This window comes from Pipistrellus hanaki (assembly GCF_964339955.1).
Source record: "Pipistrellus hanaki genome assembly, chromosome: 16".
NCBI classification, from domain to species: domain Eukaryota; kingdom Metazoa; phylum Chordata; class Mammalia; order Chiroptera; family Vespertilionidae; genus Pipistrellus; species Pipistrellus hanaki.
This window is the reverse complement of record NC_140518.1, coordinates 16,226,963-16,246,602: the sequence shown is the minus strand read 5'-3', so window position 1 is coordinate 16,246,602 and position 19,640 is coordinate 16,226,963. Positions and strand designations below refer to the sequence as shown.

The 19,640-nt window shown below is 57.7% G+C and overlaps 1 protein-coding gene across 1 annotated transcript in view; it reads right to left on the bottom strand.

Moving 5' to 3' along the window:
- Positions 1 to 9,797: 9,797 nt before the first annotated feature.
- Positions 9,798 to 19,640, bottom strand: part of CACNG4 (calcium voltage-gated channel auxiliary subunit gamma 4) — a 51,622-nt gene continuing 41,779 nt past the window's right edge. The window contains exons 2-4 of the mRNA XM_084863772.1: positions 16,109 to 16,192; positions 12,127 to 12,267; positions 9,798 to 10,357 (exon numbers count right to left, since the gene is read on the bottom strand). Of these exons, the coding sequence (XP_084719898.1) occupies positions 9,813 to 10,357; positions 12,127 to 12,267; positions 16,109 to 16,192 (770 nt within the window). The 3' untranslated portion in view covers positions 9,798 to 9,812. The remainder of the gene's footprint in view (positions 10,358 to 12,126; positions 12,268 to 16,108; positions 16,193 to 19,640) is intronic.

Here is a 19,640-nt window from a genome sequence, read left to right as displayed (position 1 = left end):
GTATTTGGAGATGGGGCTTCTGGGGGGTAATTAGGTTTAGATGAGGCCATGAGGATGGGGTCCTCATGATGGGATTAGTGCCCTTAAGAAGGAACAACAGTTTGCCATCTCTTTTTCTCTACCCTGTGAGGAGGAGAAAGCCAGGAAGCAGAATTCCTAGGACCCAACAACCATGCTGGTCTAGGACTTCCAGCCTCCAGAGCTATGAGAAAATAAATTTTGGTTGTTAAGGTCATCCAGGGTATGGTCTTTAGTCTGAGCTGACTAATACAGTTGGCATCCAATCCAAGATGGCTGTTGTTATTATTTATAAACTGCAGATGGATCAGCTTTCTCTAATGCAGCGTTTTTCAACCGCTGAGATGTTGCCTGGTGTGCCGTAGGTGCAGACAAGACAAGAATTTTATAATTTTTCACTATTTTGTTTACTTAATATTTCATAATGAAGTAATTATAAAATACTTTCTTTGTGTTTATTTGATTCCTATTCAAGAGAATTACTTTATATATAGTCAATATAGGCACAGAGTTAAATTTTTTAACATTTTCTAATGGTGGTGTGCCTCGTGATTTTTTTCATGAAACAAGTGTGCCTTTGCCCAAAAAAGGTTGAAAAACACTGCTCTAATGGGCCATAAGCTTCTGGAGAGTAGAGATGGTGAGACTGGTTTAGGTACTCATTCTGGGTTCCTCAGAGAACCCACCTGATCTGAGCCCGGTTTGGGATCTTCATAAATGTTTGTTAAATGACTGATGGATGGAAGGATGGACAGATGGACTGAAAGAACGAGACCAGAAGCTCAAATAATTCACTCCACCAGACGATCCAAAGGACATTTCTCTGTGGCTCAAGGCCACAGGGCCACCCTGGGACAGCTTGGACCAATAGCTAATTTGCCTCCAGGCTCTGAGGGACACCCCGGGAGGGCACTGTTGTCACCTCTGTGATCAAGTTCAAAAGGAAGCAGCCTCCTGAGGTAGGGCATTTTCCGCAGTCTTCAAAGGAGATTCCCACTCTAAGCTGATTGGGCGGTGTCTGGGTTTTTCTCACCCAGAGGAACCAGTTTTCATTTGTCCCAAGAAGGACCAGGCATAACTAGGCTGAGGGAAAATATCCCCCACAGGTGGGCCTCATACAGAGTTGGGACCAGGGCACGCCTGGGTGGGGGCCAAATAAACTCTCTTTTGGCCATGTGCTGATCTAATTTTGAGCTCAGGCTTAATGAGGCTAAGAAATGGCGCTGGGTGACCTTAAGGTATTGTAGAAAAACGAGGTGCCAGCCTCTTTAAGCCACTTCGTCTGACCTCTGCTTTCATCATCGCATCTTCATCTCTGACTCTCCTGCCTCCCTTTCTGTTATCTGAATCCTTGTGGTTTTATTGATACCCCAGGAAAATCTCCCCATCTCAACATCCTTAACTTAACCACACCTGCAAAGTCCCTTGGACCATGTCCGGTGACATAGCGACAGGTTCCAGGGATTAGGACTTGGGCATTTTGGGAACCACTCTTCTGCCTACCACAGGCATCGATTTACAATTCGCTTGATCTTCTCTGGCGTCACCTGTAGCTCAGATGCAGGGATGGAGAAGATGGACCGTGAGGTTGAAAGACAGCTGGGGCCTTTCCAGGAGGAAAAAGCTAGAAGGAGAAGGGGTCAGGGGAACCGAGGGCATCGGCAAGGGTGGGTTTAGATGATGACTTGTCATGTCTGGGCTGGTTAGGATGGCCCTGCAACCAGGAAGGGTCAATATATTGGGAGAAAATGGGGAGGTCAAGGCCCTGAAGGGCTTGACGAGGTTGGAAAACGGGTGTAGTGATGGTAGGGAATGAAGGAATTGGGAACTTTGGAAGCTGTGCTCTGAGAGGAGGACAACGTCTCTGAAGATTATAGGAGGGGACAGTCATGGGGGTGATGGCAAGATCCAGGTTGGAGAGGAAGGTCAATGAAGATGATAAGACCAAATGGCCCAAGGAGATGAGCTCAGATAGTCAATGGCGGCGAGAAGGGGAGGTGGCCAATGGGGTTGAGAAGGGGAGGTGGCCAATGGGGTTGAGAAGGGGAGGTGGCCAATGGGGTTGAGAAGGGGAGGTGGCCAATGGGGTTGAGAAGGGGAGGTGGCCAATGGGGTTGAGAAGGGGAGGTGGCCAATGGGGTTGAGAAGACAGAGCTCTGAGGCCAGGGCATTGGAGCGGTTGGCCCTGCTGACATTGGTGTGGCTCAGTTTGATGGTGGCAGGACTTGAGGTACAGAGGAAGGCTTTGAGCCAGCGGTGACGTCTCTGCTGAAGGTGAAGGAAGTGGCCAAGAAAGAGTTGGGGAGATGACAGTGATGAAAAAAGGTGTAGGCCCTTAGAGAAAGCGTTTCCCCAGGAGGGTGGAGGAGTGATGGTTAGGAGGTATCAGCCCCCCATCATCCTCTGCGCCTGCAATATGTCTCAGGACACGAGTTCTGAACCTCCTCTTACACAGACTTCTGGTTCTGAGGTTGCACCTGCAGTTTTGCCGGAAGCTGCCGGTTTAAAAACACCTGTTTCGAGTGTACCTGCCCATCTCCTCCTCTGGATTCCAGGGTCCCCGAGCAACTGTTCCTCCCTTCTGTCCCTCCCCTGCCCCTCATCTCTAGGGCTGGGCAGCCAGGGGTGCTATGTCAGGAACCAGTGCAGGGAGGCCCCCCTCCCCTTCACAACGGATTCCCCTCCCCCAGGTCTCTCCTCTCTGCGAGCTCCTCCACACTAGGGACCCAGTGTTGACACTAGGGACAACCTCGCCATGCAGCCCTGCTCTCAGGGCATCTAAGAGCGCTCGGGACGTAGCCTTTGCAGCCTGAGTCACCTGTGTGGGACCGGGAACGCCCCAGTGGGGCTCTGGGGTTGCAGGGCCTGCAAAGACAGCTGCAGCCATGTGGCAGCGCTGACCACCCATCCACAGCTGGGGGCCACTGAGGGCAGAAGTGAGTGGGCATCAGCCAGGGAAGCAGCTGGGGGAGGACCCCTCTCCCGGGAAGTGGGGAGCACCGCACAGCACCTGGTCAGCTGGGGCCTGGCTCTCAGAGCACGCCTCTAGAACCGTGGTCGGCAAACTGCGGCTCGCGAGCCACCTGCGGCTCTCTGGCCCCTTGAGTGTGGCTCTTCCACAAAATACCACGGCCTGGGTCTATTTTGAAGAAGCGGTGTTAGAAGAAGTTTACATTTAAAGAATTTGGCTCTCAAAAAAAGAAACGTCAGTCGTTGTACTGTTGATATTTGGCTCTGATGACTAATGAGTTTGCCGACCACGGCCCTAGGGCAGTCAGTGTTGACACACTTCTTGAGTGTGGTTCGTCAGCAAACACCTCTGGACGCTCACTCTGACGCCAGGCTCCTGTTTCCTTGTTTACGCTGAAGCTGACCCCGTCTCCCCACAACCCGGGGAGGGAATCGTAACCTTCCTCATTTGACCGCAGGCTCTGAGAGAGGCCGGGCGGCCTGCCCAGGGCTGCCCGCGGGTGACTGGAGATTTGATCCCTGTCTTTCTGGCTCCTGGCCACCTCCCTGGCCACTCACTGCAGCCTCGGGGCGGGAGGGGGGTGGGTGAGCGGGGCAGGAGGCCACCGCGCTGCGAGTCCGGTGTCAGGCTGGGCCAGTTTCTCCTGCTGCCTGCTTCCATTCCACCCGAGCTTTGTTCCCAAACCCAGGGGCAAAGGCACCCCCAAACCCCACCCCAGGACAGGCAGCTGTTTCCCCATTTCCTTCTTCAACCCGCAACTTCTTTTTCCAACACGGTTGGCTCAGAAGAGGCAGAGATTGGAATGTGTGGCAGGGAAAGGAAACCCCGGGGATAAGTAAATGGGACTTCCTGATATGCCCACAGCCTGGGCGCAAGTACCAAGAAGCTGCTACGTGGCCGTGCACAAGTGACCTCACCCTTCTGTGCCTCAGTTTCCCTCACTGTAAAATTGGACGTGTGCACGGTGTCTCAGCCTGGCCTTTTGGACCAGATCATTCTTGGGGGCGGGGGTGAGCGCTGTCCTGTAGCACCCGCCTTCCAGGCTGTGACAATCAGACATGCCTCCAGACATGGATAAATGTGCCCTGGAGAGCAACACGGCTCCCACTTGAGAACCACTGGGCCAGTGGTGACTTCCTTCCATGGTTGTCATATATTTCCTTCCTTCCTTTTATTCATTCTCCCATGAATGAATAAAAGGTGAGGCTGGTGAGGCTGCTCTGCTCAAAACGCCCCCCTCCCCCCCCCCCGCCCCAACTCCTCCTCCCCTGGCCCCGGCCATTTCCTTTCCTTTTTTGGGCTGATTCTTCTTCTATAATGAAAATGTTGAATCAGTGTTTCCCAAAGTGTGGTACGCGTACCCCCAGGGGTACGCTAAGAGTTTGGTGGGGGTACGCGTTGCACTGGAGTTTGGTGGGGATATGCACTGCACCGTGTTTAGCTGCGCCTAATTCTACGTTCTCATGAGTACGAGGGGGACTCAGCGTTACGAAAATTATAGAAGGGGTACACATATGTCAAAAGTTTGGGAAACACCGAATGAGATGATTCCTAAGGTTCCTGCCACTGCTGCTCAGGTCACGGTGTCCCGTGATTTTTGTGGTTCTTGTTTGGGTCAAGTCAGGAGCTCAAGCCTGCTCCTCCAGCCTAGGGAGACGGTAGCACAGACCCATTTTACAGACGGGGTATCCGGAGCCGAGAAAAGGCCAGATATCACTTTGGAGCTGAAGGAAGGGCTGAGGCCGCAGAGGTGGACCCATCCCAGACAAAGACATCCATTTCAAGGAGGCGCTCCAAGGACAAGTTGGGGGCAGGGCAGCAGGAAGGAGATACAGAAAGACATGGACCAGAAAGCCCAGACTGCTGTTCCCCAAACTGTGTCCCTTTCATCCTGGGCTAAACTACATTTCCCATCTTCCCTGGCTCTTCGATGGGACTGTGATACTGAGTTCTGGCCAATGGCATGTGGGCAGGGGAGAGAGTCACAACTTCCTGGTCCATGGAAATCTCCCACAAGACTGTCTACTCACAAGAACACCTGCCCTCTCTCTTCTCCATCTGCCTGCTGGGCGTCAGTGCCAGGGGCAACATTAGAAGCCCATGATGGAGACGGCACAGCTTCCAGAGAGTGGGTCCCTGAATCTCTGAATGACTGTGTGGAGCAGAGCAGCCTCACCTGCCCCGTTGATTGAACTGGATGAGTGGGAAATAGATTTCTATTGTAGTAAGCCATTCCTCCTTTGGGATTGTTTGTTATGTTGCTAGCCTATTCTAAATAATATACACTGCGTGGCCAGAGTATGATGATCTCTGAACGCATAATAATCTGGCCACTCAGTGTATATCCTATATAATAAAAGGCTAATATGCAAATTGTCCCCTCAACCAGGAGTTTGACCAGCGGGCAGGTTGGCCAACTGCCCATGTCCCCTCCCCCTGGCCAGGCTGGCCAGACCCCACCCATGCATGAATTCATGCACCGGGCCTCTAATATATATATATGTGTGTGTGTGTGTACGTGTACACACACACACACACACACACACACACACACACACACACACACTCTGAGTGGCCAGAGATCATAATAATCTGGCCGCTCAGTGTAAGTGAAGGGCAGAATGGGGGCTGCTGGGCTAGAGGGAGGATCTGAATGGCGGTTTGGCTGGGGAACCAGAACATCCACTTCTGTGCCAGTTCTGTGGACCTAACCCTGCACATTGTGGAGGGTTATGAATGAGACATGATGAATGAATGAGACATGTGACCCCATGAGCCCTGTACCGGAGGCCACACCAGGACACGACCTGCAGACTGCCACCGGAGGCCACCGGGAGGGCTGCGACGCATGTGCCGAGCCAGTTTCTTCCAGGCTAAGAATAAACAGGAGGCACAGGAGGCACAGGAGTCCGGGCGCGTGGTGCCAACGCTGGGTGGCGCTGGCTCTGGGCTGGTGAAGCCATCAGCTCAGAGCTTGGCAGGGGGTCAGTTGGTGGGGTGGGGGGCCAAAGCTGCCCTGGCCCTGAGACCTGGTGGCCCAGCACATTTGGGACACCAGTAAGAGGGTTAAAACGCCAGGGCTGGCCCTGGCTGGCATGGCTTAGTGGTTAGAGCATCAGCCTGCACACCAGAAGGTCTCGGGTTCGATTCCCGGTCAAGGGCACGTACCTGGGTTGCAGGTCCCATCTCTGCCTCCTCTCCTCTCCCTCCCCTGCCCCAGGTTGGGGAGGCAACCAATTGATGTGCCTCTGTCACATCGATGTTTCTCTCTCCTCTCCCCTCCCGTCCACTCACTCTGAAACCAATGGAAAAAATATCCTCTCTCTTTGGGTGAAGATTAAAAAGAAAGAAAGAAAAAAAGCCAGGGCTGAAAGTTTGGACAGGCGGGAGTGGTTCTTGCAGCACAAGGATGGCAACACGGGACACTGGGCCCTCAGCCTTCTCTGCTGGGATGAGGGTTGGAAAGGACTTTGTGACAGGCCGCTCCGATCCAGGATGGCTCTCAGGAAAACTCAGGGTCTTAGTCCCCGAGATAAAGCCCGTGACTGGAGGGAACGGTCCCCTGGGCTGCAGCTTGGGTGGAACTAGGGCGCACTGCTCATCCTCCTCACGCCTCCAAGAGCGTGGGGGTGACCTCCAGCCAGGGGCCACCTGCTGGGCTGAACCTGGTGGGTGACACTGTCCTGTGGGACCTCAGCAGTCATGTCCACATCACCCCTCTCCCTCCCTCCCTCCCTCCTCCCTCCTTTCCTCCCTCCCTCCCTCCCTCCCTCCCTCCCTCTTCCCTCCCTCCCTCCCTCCTCCCTCCCTCCCTCCCTCCCTCCCTCCTCCCTCCTCCCTCCCTCCTCCCTCCCTCCCTCCCTCCCTCCCTCCCTCCCTCTGGGATCGGGTGGCTCTGTCCTCTCTGGCCTCTGGCTGGGGCCACATCCTCCCATCCAGCTGTCTCAGGACTGAAGCTCAGCCTGGAATTCAGGCTCCTCCACTTCGTAGCCAGCTTGGAACTTGGACAGAGAGGAGGCTGGTCGGTGGACTGAGGAACCCCTCTGAGCAGCATTCGGCCTCGAGCTGTGGCTCTCCCCGCGGCCTCCCTGCAGGTTGAGGCCTGGCTTGTTCAGCCGCTCAGATGCCCATCCCCGGCCCCGCTGGGAAAGGCCCCGGTCGGAAACCAGCCGCTGGTGCCGGGGGGTGGCCAGCGACCGGATGAAAGCCAGAGAAACTGGCCTTGACCCGGGCTGAGCATCCGCTCTCCTCGGGGGTCTGCAGCGTCCCCAGACTCAGGGACACGCTTGGCTCTCAGTGTCCACAGGCTTGAGGGGTGCTCTACCCCCCCCCCCCGCCCCCCCGCATCAGGAAGAGAACGTTTTAAAAATCATTTTATTTAATTAAAAAAAAGAAAAGAAAAAAAGACCGAACTAACAACCCCAAACCAGTGGTAGGTACAGGATTCACAGGTGCTTAATTGGCGAAACACACAGGGCTGGCTGGAGCACACGGTCTCAGGACGACGGGGCGGGTCCGGCTCCATCGCCCCCTCCCCCGGCGGCCCCAGCTCAGAGGCTGTGAGGAGGCCGGGAACCAGAGCTGGGGTCCCCCCCCCCCGCCCGGGGCCTGGGGCAGCGGGTGTGGAGAAAGGCTACGGAGACCGGGGTCTGGGCTGTTCTCCCTGCGCTCGGTGGCTTCTCGCTACTCTCTCTCGGTCCCCCGAGTGGGCTGTGCGTGCTCTGCCTGGGCCTGGGCAGGAGGTAGGATTCGTTGGAACACAGCTTTCTCCGCGAAAGGACAGGCTTCGGGGGAGCAGGGCGGGTGGGGGCTTCTGTGGGAGGAACAGCCAGGCTGCCCGGCTGTGGAATCTTGGGGCCTTGCTGGGCCATGGGTCCCCAGGCGTCACCCCTTCCTTCCAGCCTGGAAAGATGGAGTCATGGTGCGGAGGGGTGTGGGTGGCAGGGGGAGGCAGGACAGCTGGGGTCAGCCCTAGGCAGCGGCGGCCACGCGCCCTGACACCCCAGCATTCACTGCGGCACATGCTGGGCAAACCTCACAGCGCCAAGGTCAGCAGGAGGGAGGGAGGGGGGAAGGAAGGGAGGGAGGGAGAGAGGGAGGGAGAAAGGGGGAAGGGGGGAGGGAGGGAGGAAGGGAGGGAGGGAGAAAGAAAGGGAGGGGGGAGGGAGGGAGAGAGGAAGGGAGGGAGGGAGGAAGGGGGGGGGGGGAGGGAAGGAGGAAGGGGGGGCTCTGAGCCTCAGCTCCAGCCCTCAGCAGCCGTCCATGGAGGTGAGAGGCGGGACACGTGGAGATGTCCTCTCGGGAGCAAGGGAGGATGGCAGTGACCTTGACCTGGATCTGAACTCCTAGGGGCCAAGTCCACCAGGGGGTCTGTGAGCAGGGGCCTGAGGTAAGAATTCACTTGTCACTTCCAAGTCCAACGGCTCCGGGGAATCCCAGCGGACCGCTCCAGGCCGGCTTCCCAAGTCTCCAAAAGTCAGAAAGGACTTTTTAAAAAATAATATATATAAAAGGGGGTAAGCTCTGTGTTCCACAACGTGTTCCCCTGAACCCCACATGCTTCCATGCCTCTGCTGGCTTTGGGGGGACGGGGGCAGGGTTGGAAAAACGTCACCCAGGGAACCCGCCTCCTCAGAGCGGGCCCTCTGTGAAGAGGGAGAAAGCCAGGCCTGGCCCCCGTCCCCCTCCTCGCTGAGCCCTTTGGGGGGAGGGGGAGCAGCAGAATAAGTCACAGGGACGGGAGCTGTGGGGGGCATCCTGCTGCTTTGTAAGACGAGGAAGTGAATGGAACGTGCCCTCCTGGCGACTGTCGGTCATACATCACGATGAACAGCCACCTCGGAAACGGGAGCGTGTTCTCTGGGGTCCTGGTCCCTGTTCGCCCTCCGTGCCCCCTCTCCCGCCCAGCAGTTTGGGATGCTGATGCCCAACCAGAGCGTGTGGCAGGCCCACCTGTCTTCGCCCCAGGAGGACCCCGCGGGAGCCACGGGGCCACCTGGGACCCCTGTCCCCCCGGGGCCCTCCGGCCTCGCACGCACAGTCAGTGTGCTCTGCCCTTTCTGGGTGAGGCAGAGACTTCCAGAAGCAGATGGGAAAGCCAGCCACAGACTGCGGCCTCCAGCTCACGCCAGGGCGGCGAGAGGCCCCCTGGGTGGGCTCCCTCCCCTGCGGGCCCCGGGCTCCTCCGGGCGAGGGGCACCGGGGCCAAAGCACCATGGGCCGCAGGTCTTTCTCCTCGGGGGTCACAGCCGTGTCAGCCACAGGCCACTGCCAGAGAGACGGACAACAGACAGACGGACGGATGGAGGGAAGGAAGGAAGGGGCGAGCTTCGGCTCCCACATTTCCGGCTCCCGGGGCCCGGGAACCTCAGGTGAACAAGCAGCTGGCCAGTGGTGTCCTAGGTCCCCGTGGGCCCGGCCGGTGGCCTCCCAGCGGCCCTGCGCTCAGGCGGGGAGGGAAGGCCCCGAGGGCAAGTTCTTACGGAAATCCTTGTTTCCCAGAGGAGAGAATGGAAATCCTTGTTTCCCAGAGGAGAGAATGGAAATCCTTGTTTCCCAGAGGAGAGAATGGCTCGATTGGGTTTCCTCAGGCGGGCAAAGGCCGGGCAGTCTCAGGACAGCCACTCGGGAACCCAGGGCCTCCGCCCACACGCCCTCTTCGGGGGGGTACAGTCAGCCTCTCGCTTCGGATTCCAGTATCCTGGCGCTTCGCTCCACGCCTCTGGAGACCAGGGGTGGGGGGTGTTGGGTGTGTCTTTTAAGGGTTCGACGCCCTCCGGTGGGATCCAGGCGGCCGTTCCGGGGGCGGCCGGCGCGGGGGCGCTCACACGGGGGTGGTCCGCCGGTTGAGCATGCTCACGTGCAGGCCCTCCTTCAGGTCCTGCTGGAAGAAGTCGTGCACCTGCAGGAAGCCGGCGTCCCGGCCCGGGCTGTAGCTGGCCGCCGTGGTCACCTTGAGCGGCTCCCGGGACAGCGTGTACATGGACAGCTCGCCCATGGGGATGGCCCCGGCGATCTTCAGGCCCACGGGGGACGCGTCCCTGGAGGGCGAGGCCTCGGTGGACCGGGAGCTGGACCGGGAGCGCCGCCGCCGGTACCGGTAGCTGGGCATCCGGGCGTAGGGCGACGAGGAGGAGGGGGGCGCCTTGAGGAACTCCCGCTTGGTCTTGAACCTCAGCTCCTTGTTCTTCTCGATGTAAATGTTCACGGCCAGGACGCCCACGGTCTCGGCCACGATGAAGGACAGGGCCCCGAAGTAGAAGGACCAGCCGTAGTTGTAGTGGTTCTTCTTGTCCTCGTCGCGCTTGTCGCTCGGGTCGCCCGTGTTGCTGGAGATGTAGACGATGATGCCTATGATGTTGCTGAGGCCTGAGAGGGGAGGGGAGAGGGGGCGCAGGGGGGAGGCAGAGGTTAGACCCAGAGGGGCAGGGGGACCCGTGGGCGGAAGAGGGGCTGGGGGCCACTCCCTGCTTCGGTGGGAGGGGCCCCCAGCTTGATTCTGGCTGCCAGCGTGTCTGTGAAGGAACTCGTTTCGAATGGGCAGCGAAGTGCACGTTCCGATGAGATTTGCACTAAAGCGAGGGCTCTTAGCTCCCAGCTGCCCCCGGAGAGTGGCCGCTGCCACGGTCTGTCCTACAGGGGCCCACGGCCAGCCTCTCGCAGGCCCCTCCCTCCTTCTCGGCGGGCAGAGGGCGAGCGGGCGAGTGAGAGCTCCAGGGTGAGGGGGTGAGGAGTCGGGGAGCCATGGCATTCAGACAAGGAGCATGGGACACTTAGCCGCCCGATGGCCCGGGGAACGTAGGTGGAGAGAGCACTGCCATGCGCTCGGTCCATTTCCTGCTGCCCCGTCCCAGGGGGATGGTTCGACTGTTTCTGGCTACAGGGCCAGAGACCCTGCTCTGAGCAAACCAGCTGTAGGCTTGGACCCTAAATACAGGCTCTCCCTCCCAACACACACACCCCACAGGTCACACACACACACACACCGCAGTTCACACACACACACACACACACACACACCACACAGTTCACACAGTTCACACATACAGACACACACACCACAGTTCACACACACACACCACAGTTCACACACACACACATCCCACAGTTCACACACACACACACACACACACACACTCCACAGTTCACACACACACACACACACACCACACAGTTCACAGTTCACACATACAGACACACACACCACAGTTCACACACACACACCACAGTTCACACACACACACATCCCACAGTTCACACACACACACACACACACACTCCACAGTTCACACACACACACACACACACCACACAGTTCACAGTTCACACATACAGACACACACACCACAGTTCACACACACACACCACAGTTCACACACACACACACACACACACACACTCCACAGTTCACACACACACACACACACACCACACAGTTCACACACACACACACACACACACACACACCACAGGTCACACACACACACATCCCACAGTTCACACACACACACACACACACACACACTCCACAGTTCACACACACAGACACACACATCACACATACCACACAGTTCACACACACAGACACACACATCACAGTTCACACACACACACACACACACACACCACAGTTCACACACACACACATCCCACAGTTTACACACACACACACACATACACACACCACAGGTCACACATACACACACACCACAGGTCACACACACACACATCCCACAGTTCACACACACACACACACACAGTTCACACACTCACACACACCATAGTTCACACACACAGACACACACACTACAGTTCACACACACACACCACAGTTCACACACACACACATCCCACAGTTCACACACACACACACACACACACACACACCACAGTTCACACACACACACACACACACACTCCACAGTTCACACACACACACACACACACACCACAGTTCACACACACACACACACACACACTCCACAGTTCACACTCTCACACACACACACACACACACACACACGGACTTTTGGGGTTAATTACACACAGAGACTGTATGGTCTGCTGCCCGCTTCCCCCTGCTTACACCCCCCTCACCCCCGTGTGCTCTGCAGTGGGGACCAGAGGGCCCGGCTCACCGGCAGCCACGAACAGGATGCCAGCACTGAGGACGATGTTGTTCTTGCGGCTGTAGAACCTCCCGGCGCCGATGCAGAGCCCGCCGAGCAGGAGCAGGATGGTGCTGAGGATGGGGAAGACACTGGAGGCACGCACAATGCCTGGGCCGGCAGGAGACAGAGCAGGGAGGGCGGTGAGACTGGCCACCATGCTGAAGACCAGGCCCAGCCCCTGACTTGGCATAGTCCCGTCAGGCCCTGGTACCGCGGTGCGTGGGGAGCGGGGCAGGGTGGGCAGCTGGGCTGGATGTAAGTGATGGGCCTGCCTGGCTGGTTACACAGGTGGGCCAAGGCCACATGGCCCCGGTCCTGCCTAGGCTTCCCGGGGTGTGAGTCGCCACCAGAAGTGAGGAGGGCCCCTCAGGGGCCAAGGGGCCAGCATGAGAGCCGTGGACAGTCTCCTTGAAGCCTCTGGGGGGCAGGGAAACGGCGTCTTCATGAGGCAGCTCTGATGGGGGCTCAGGACACAGGCTTTGGCCCTGGCTGGGTCGGGGTGGGGGGCAGGCCCTGGCCTGTGACATGCTGGCTGCTGGCTGTGTGGCCATGGTCCAGCCATGTCATCTCTGAGCTTCCTCATGTGTGAGATGCAGTTCCTAACGAGCCCCTACGTTCTATGGTTGGTTTTGTAACAATAAGGAGCTCAGCCCAGGGCCTGGCCAGAGCTCGGACTTCCTGAGTGACAGCCTTTATCTCTGTTGTCGTTATTGCCTTGTCATCGACCCTGGAGACAGACCAGGACACGGAAGCGCCGGGCCTCCGGAGGTCACAGAGAGGAAGGCGGCTGGACAGAGGGACACACGTGGACCACAGCGTCCAGCAGAGATGGGTTTGCACCCGTGCTCGGCCACGGTCCCCTCTTTATAACCTGGGAGACCAGGAATACGTACTGGGAAGGGGCTGAATCCTGGCAAAATCCCAGCATGCCCAAGTCCTAACCAGGTACCCATGGCGGTGAGCCTATTTGGAAAACGGGTCTTTGTAGGTGTGATTGGGTGAAGGATCCTTCACACCCAGTTTGTGGTCACTTATTATGGAAGCTCTAGAAAAGGGACACGCCCTGCCCCTGAGGGTTGTTGTGAGAATCTGATGAAATAAAGGGTCATAAGGCACTTAGTAGGGGCTTGGGGATGTGGGTCCCCGAGCTTAGCACCTGGCTGGGAGAAGGGCAGGAGGGGAAGGAGGACGGGAAGAGGAGCCGAGCTGGGCCTTCCCCAGGGGCCTCCCCGGGGCCCTGCATGCCCCCCAGCCCAGCAGAAAGCTCGCCACGTGGGCCCTGTGGCCCTGGCGGGGGACACGGAGGCAGGGGCGCTGGCAGGCGCCGCCCCCCTCAGCCCGCTGAGCCAGTGTGCGGAGCCCCAGCCTCTGAGACGGCGTTTGTCTCCTGCTCTGTGAGCACACCACTGTGTTCCCCGCCTCACAGACAGGGGCTTGTTCGGGGCGTTAAATGAAGCTCTTCTCTCCGCCACCTCCTCTTCCTCCCTCTGCTTTCCTGCAGCCTTGGGCTCCGGGAGGAGGCTTCCTGTGTGTCTCTGAGACGTGCCTGTGCGGGGTGCCGGCCAGAAAGGCCAGGATCGGGGGTCCCTGGACGCCCTCATCCCACAAAGGGCTCAGCGGGGTGGAGAGAAGGGAGCCCAGTGCCCTGAGGTGGCTGAGGTCAGGCCTGGCTCAGAGCCATCCATCCGGCCCAGGTACATCATGTGAGCAACTGTCCTTTGCCCCAAACTGATCACCCCGTCTCTTTCTGGGGAGTCTCTGGGCTTGTGAGTGACCCCGACTGGGGTCCTCATGAGCCCACCCTGAGGAGAGCTCTTCCTTCCATTGCTGCTGTGCCATCGCCATCCTTCTGGTTGGGAAAATCTCTGCTAGGCCCTCCCAGCCCTGGGCCTCAACCCAGGGGCGTGTGTGTGTGTGTGTGTGTGTGTGTGTGTGTGTGTGTGTGTCTGCTGTGTCTGAGGGCAGCAGGAGCCCTAGGCTGGGTGGCGAGTCCGTGGCCCACTCTCGGTCTGCCCCTCGGAAGCCCATTTCATGTCTCCATCCTGTTCTGGACTCCGGCTTTGGGAGGAGCGTGCAGGCTGGAGCTCCTTCCTCGCTCTTCCCGAGGCTGCACAGGAAGTGGCTGCACCCGCAGCTGCTGCCCGTCCTCCCGGCTCCTCCTCAGGCCCCACGCCTGCCTCCACCAGCCCAGCCCCGAGAGCACAGGCTCCTTCTGCGCCGGCCGGTGTGCTCACCATCCCTTAACCTCGCCCGCACCTCTGCCAGGAGCCCCGCACTAACGCCCTTCGTTCACCCCGAGCTGGGCCCTCAGGAAGCCAGTGGTCTGACCTCGGCTGAGGTGTCAGGAGGCCAACCCAGGAAGAGGTCCCAGCGCCCTGGGGACCGTGAGGGGGCAGGCGCAGGGGGGTGAGGAGGGAGAACCAGCACCAGTGCCCACAACCTTAGTGTGCCAGGCAAGTTGAAGGGGGACGTGGAGACGGTGTGGTTTGCTTCCCCCGTGCCTCCTTCCTGCAGTCCTGGGTGGGTCCATGGGGGGCAGATCCACACCCCCAGCCTCAGCAACCGCCTGCTGGCCTTGCGTCGGGCAGCAAAGGGCAAGTGCTGAGTCAGGGTGGATTTTGAGCTGAGTCATCTCAGCTGCCTAAGCACCAGGGGTCACCCCCCGCCCCAGATGGCTGTGCAGGCCACACGTTGTGCACCTCGAGGGTGCCATTGATACCATAGTCTGAGCGCGTGTTGGGCAACTGGCACAACCGTTTGTGGCAGCCCCATGGAATAGCACCCTCTAGGTTCAGCGTTGGCCCCCAGGAAGCAGAGAGAGAGAGGACGGGAGAGGAAGAGGAGAAGGTGAGGGAGGCAGGGAGGGGAAAAGAGGAGGGAGATCCGGCCGAATTATTCCAGGTTCTGGGCCTGGCCAGCACAGCCGGACACGGTCCCCGGCTCCATGGGAGAGAACAGCACGCTGTTCTATTTCTCCAGATGACTCAGCACTCAAATCCTTCCTCTTAGAAAATCACACACGGAACGCTCCACGGGCAGGTGCGGAGTGATTTGTGCCTCCTCTGAGGACACCGGCATCGATTCTCCATAAAGGCAGCCGGCCCGAGGCCCTGGGTGCCGCTGGGAGCAGCGGCCGAGGCGAAAGGGAAAATGACTTCACAGCGGCGCCGCTGCTCCCAGCCCAGGCTCCTTCCCCCGCTGCTCCCAGCCCAGGCTCCTTCCCCGGCCGCGGCCCCGCCGCCTCCCGGGAGGCCCGGGAAGGGGCCTGGACTCAGGCGTGGGGCGGGGTTGGTCCTGTGGGTTCAGTATGTGCTGTGACTTGCTCCATCCTGGGGCCAGCCTGGCCACCGGGAGGGCAGGGGCTCAGGGGGCAGCTCACAGGCAGTCATGGTGGCTCCACCCATCGGGGCAGAAGACACCTAAGGCCCAGGCATCAGAGGCTGCTCTTGCCACGTTCCTCGCCTTTGCCTCCGGGCTGTCTGGCACCCCAGCAGGCTGTCTTTGTGTGCCACCTACTCTGGTTTTAGGAGAGCAGCATGCTGGGTGTGTGGAGGGGCGGGTGGACCCAGGACTGGGGGGGAATGGGCTCCGGGGTCACAGTCCCCCAGGGATGTTGGGTCTGGGCAAGCCTGCACCTCTAGCCTCCGGGCCCCAGGCCCAGCGGCAGCAGCCGGCTCCTCGGAGCTAGCCACACCCAGCAACCAGAGGAGTGGGGGCACCCACACCACATCCGCTCTCCCCAGGCCTCAGTCTCCATCAGCCTAGGAACTACAGGGGATCCCAGAACAGAACTCCATCCTCAGACTCAGAAAGGGAGGGACAAGCGCTCATGGAGAACGGTACCCTCTCCACCCCCATGGACCCCATCCTTCCTCCAGCCTCCCCCCTGCCACTGGTGCCCTCCCCTCCCCCCCTCCCCCACAAAGGGAGCAAGGGGTCTGACACTCACGAAGGAGGTACTCCGAGCTGTCGTGGTCATAGTCGTTGTCCTCTGGGAAGTGGTTGATCCGGAAGCAGTGCCCTTTGTAGATCCCTGGAGGGAACAGGAGGGAAGGGATGTGGGGGCTGGGCCAGGGGGTCATTCGTTCGCCCCTTCACCCCGGACTGGGTCGCTGCACGTGTGCTGGGCCCTGGGCAGGCCCTGGGCGCGGGGAGAGGGGAAAGGCTCAGGCGTCGCGGTGGGAAGATGTCCCAAAGGTGACCACACCACCCAAAGCTATCCGGGGACGAGAGACCTCCGGCCGGACCGACCTGGGCAAGCAGGACGTGCGATCCCCGACCCAAGGGGACAGCAGAGCCACGTCTGCAAAAAATGGCCAAGAATTTGAGTTTGGGGAGTGGAGTGGAGGTTGATGAGGCTGGAGCTTGGCGGCCTGTGCAGGGGGAGGGGTGGGGGCTGAGGAGGGGGCTGGAGGCTGTATGGGGAGGGGCTCTGTCTGTCTGTCTGTATCTCCCCCTCTCTCAAACACACAGGCATGGCCAGTCCCTCCCCCAGGTACACGCCGAATCCACACAACAGATTGCAACCCCCTCATTCAGGCGGATGGAAGGAAGAGAACCTGGAGTGGGAGAGACTTCCAGAAAGGCCGGGGCATCTCCTGACCGCCTGGCTTCCCCTGCCCACTGTGAGAAGCACCTTCCTAGATGGGAGGCAGGACCGTGGGTAGTTGAGCGACTGCAGGAAGGCAGGCCAGCCCTCCCTTCCAGAACCTTCCATCCAGCTCTCCCAGCCCTTGCTCCCCATAGTCTGGGGACGCCCGGGGCAGAACTGGACACGGTGGAGAGGGGGGCACAGAGGATGTCAGGCCCGGCCCTGCCCAGCCAGCCCTCACCCTGGGGCAGCCTCCCGGCTCCTGCAAGGAGCTCCTCTCGCCGCCCCGCAGGGCCGGGCTGGGCGGGCCTCCAGCTGGGCCCACTTCACGTCCTGCAGCTGCAGCCAGGCGCCCTGCGGCCCGGGGCTCGGCCTGACCTCACACCGAGCGGAAGGCCGGGCCTGCGGCAGGCCAGGGGTCGTCTCCCCGCACGTCTCATCAGGAGCCGCCGCCGGTGGGCATGGGCACCTGCTCTCCCGACGTTTACAATTAGCTGTCCTCCTGGCTGCTTCCCGGAGCTTCCCCCGCTGTCCGCTGCCTCCGGAGAGCCAGGGTGCTGGGTAAGGCCCCCTGCTTCCTGCAGGCCCACGGGGCTCCGGCCTCGGAGGGCCACTGGTGGGTGGGCCGGGCTTGGTGAGGGGTGGTGAGGGGCAGAGGAGGGTCTAGGTGGTGCCTTGAGTGCTAGGCATTTGGCCATGTTCTCTGTGCTAAGTCACACACACACAACTTACTGCCCGCCTCGGACTCCTCCTCTGCAGAAGGGAGATAGCCACAAGCCTTACGCCTAAGGAGTTGGCACAAGACAGTACGTAAAAGGCACTTAGATGTCTCTTGGCCCCTGGTGATGGCGCCAAGCAGGTGTGCTGCTATTGGGCCCAGAAATCACACACCCTCTGCTCGGCGGGTCCTTACTCTTTCGTGAGCGAGCGAGCTGGCAGAGTGTTTGTGATCAAGAGTGAGAGCACCAGGGCAGGCTGGGCCAGAATGGGCCAGCCACACCCTCCTCTCCTTCCTGGCACCCGTACCCCAGACTCAGAGCAAGCATTTTCCAGGCCGGTGGGCCTCCCGCACTTGCCCTGGCTGGGGATGGAACCTGCAACCGGGGCATGTGCCTTGACCGGGGTTTGAACCCATGGCCTTCGGGTGCATGGAACGATGCTCCAATCAACTGAGCTACCTCGGCCAGGACTCCAGCTATTTCTGACAATGCTGCTGTAAACTTTCAGGCACAGGCTTTGGGGGGAACCTCACCTTTCATTTCTCTGGGATAAATGCCCAGGAGTGCAGATTCTGGCTCATGCGAGAGGTGCAGGTTTCGCTTTATAAGGGTCTGATAAACGGGTTTCAAGAATGCCTATATCCTTATTTTTAAAATGGAATTATACTCTAAAACCTGCTTTTTCCATTGAACAATATGTACACACATCTCTCCAGGTCAATACCTATAGATCTTACTTTTAAGAAAACCTGTTTATTATTTATGTATATTTTTTATTGTTGATGGTATTACAGATGTCTCTGGTTTACCCCCCCCCCCCCCCTTACTCCCATCCTCCTAGCCCCTATCCATCCATCCATCCCAGGTCTTCACCACCTTATTGCCCATGGGTTATGCATGTAAATATATAAGTTATTTGGTTTATCTCTTCTCATCCTCCCAACCCCACATCAAGATATGTCAGTCTGTTCCATGCCTCCATACCTTGGGCCTTATTTTGTTCATTAGATTCCACAAATAAGTGAAATCATGTGATATTTGTCTTTCTTGAATGTAACATAATATTCTCTAGGTCCATCCACATTGTCCCAAAAGGAAAGAGATAACTCTTTTTTTATAGCTGCATGGTATTCCACTGTGTAAACATCCTACAACCTTTGTATCCACTCATCTACCGATGGGCAGTTGGGCTGTTTCCAAATCTTAGCTATTGTAAATTATGCTGCTATGAACATAGGGGTGGATATATCATTTCTGATTGGTGCATTGGGATTTTTAGGATATATTCCCAGAAGTGGGATTGCTGAGTCAAAATGGAAGTACCATTTTTAATTTTTTTGAGGAAACTCCATACTGTTTTCCATAGTGGCCACACCAGTCTGCATTTCCACCAGCAGTGCGCAAGGGTTCCCTTTTCCCCCACATCCTCGCCAGCATTTGTTGTTTGGTGATTTTTAAAAATTTTTTTTTTTTTATGATAGCCATTCTGATCGGTATGAGGTGATATCTCATTGTGGTTTTAATTTGTGTCTCTCTGGTGATCAGTGACTTTGATCATTTTTTTATATGTCTCTTGGCCATTTGTACATCCTCTTTGGAGAAATGTCTATTCAGGTCTTCTGCCCATGTTTCAATTGGATTTTGTCTTCCTTTTGTTGAGTGGCATGAGTGCTTTATATCTTGGATATTAACCCAAAGAACCATACATTGATATTAATCCAAAACTGCTGAAAATCCTGGAAGGAAATGAATAGTGTAGGGACCAGTGGGATAAATCTTGCTCCAACACTGATAATGCTAAAAGGAAAAAATGCTTTGACAGAAATGAGGAAGCTATGTATTTATACATTCCATCTGAAAATAAAACTCAGGTTTTGAAACATTAGGGTATACACACGATTGTTCCAAATCTCTCCCAATGTATTTTGCTAACCTTCTCTCTAAGGAGGCAGCCCACTGGTGTTCCGCTCTCACATCAATGTTTCTGTCTCTCCCGTCTCTCTTCCTCTCTCTCTAAAAATCAATGAACAGATCTTAAAAAACAAACACAAAACAAAACTCAGGAATTGGGCCAGAGGGAGCTCTCTCTGCCCTAAGAGTCCAGGGATGTACACATCCATCACAAGCCACCTTTGTTAAAGGAAACATCTGGAAAGAAAGATCTTAAAGTG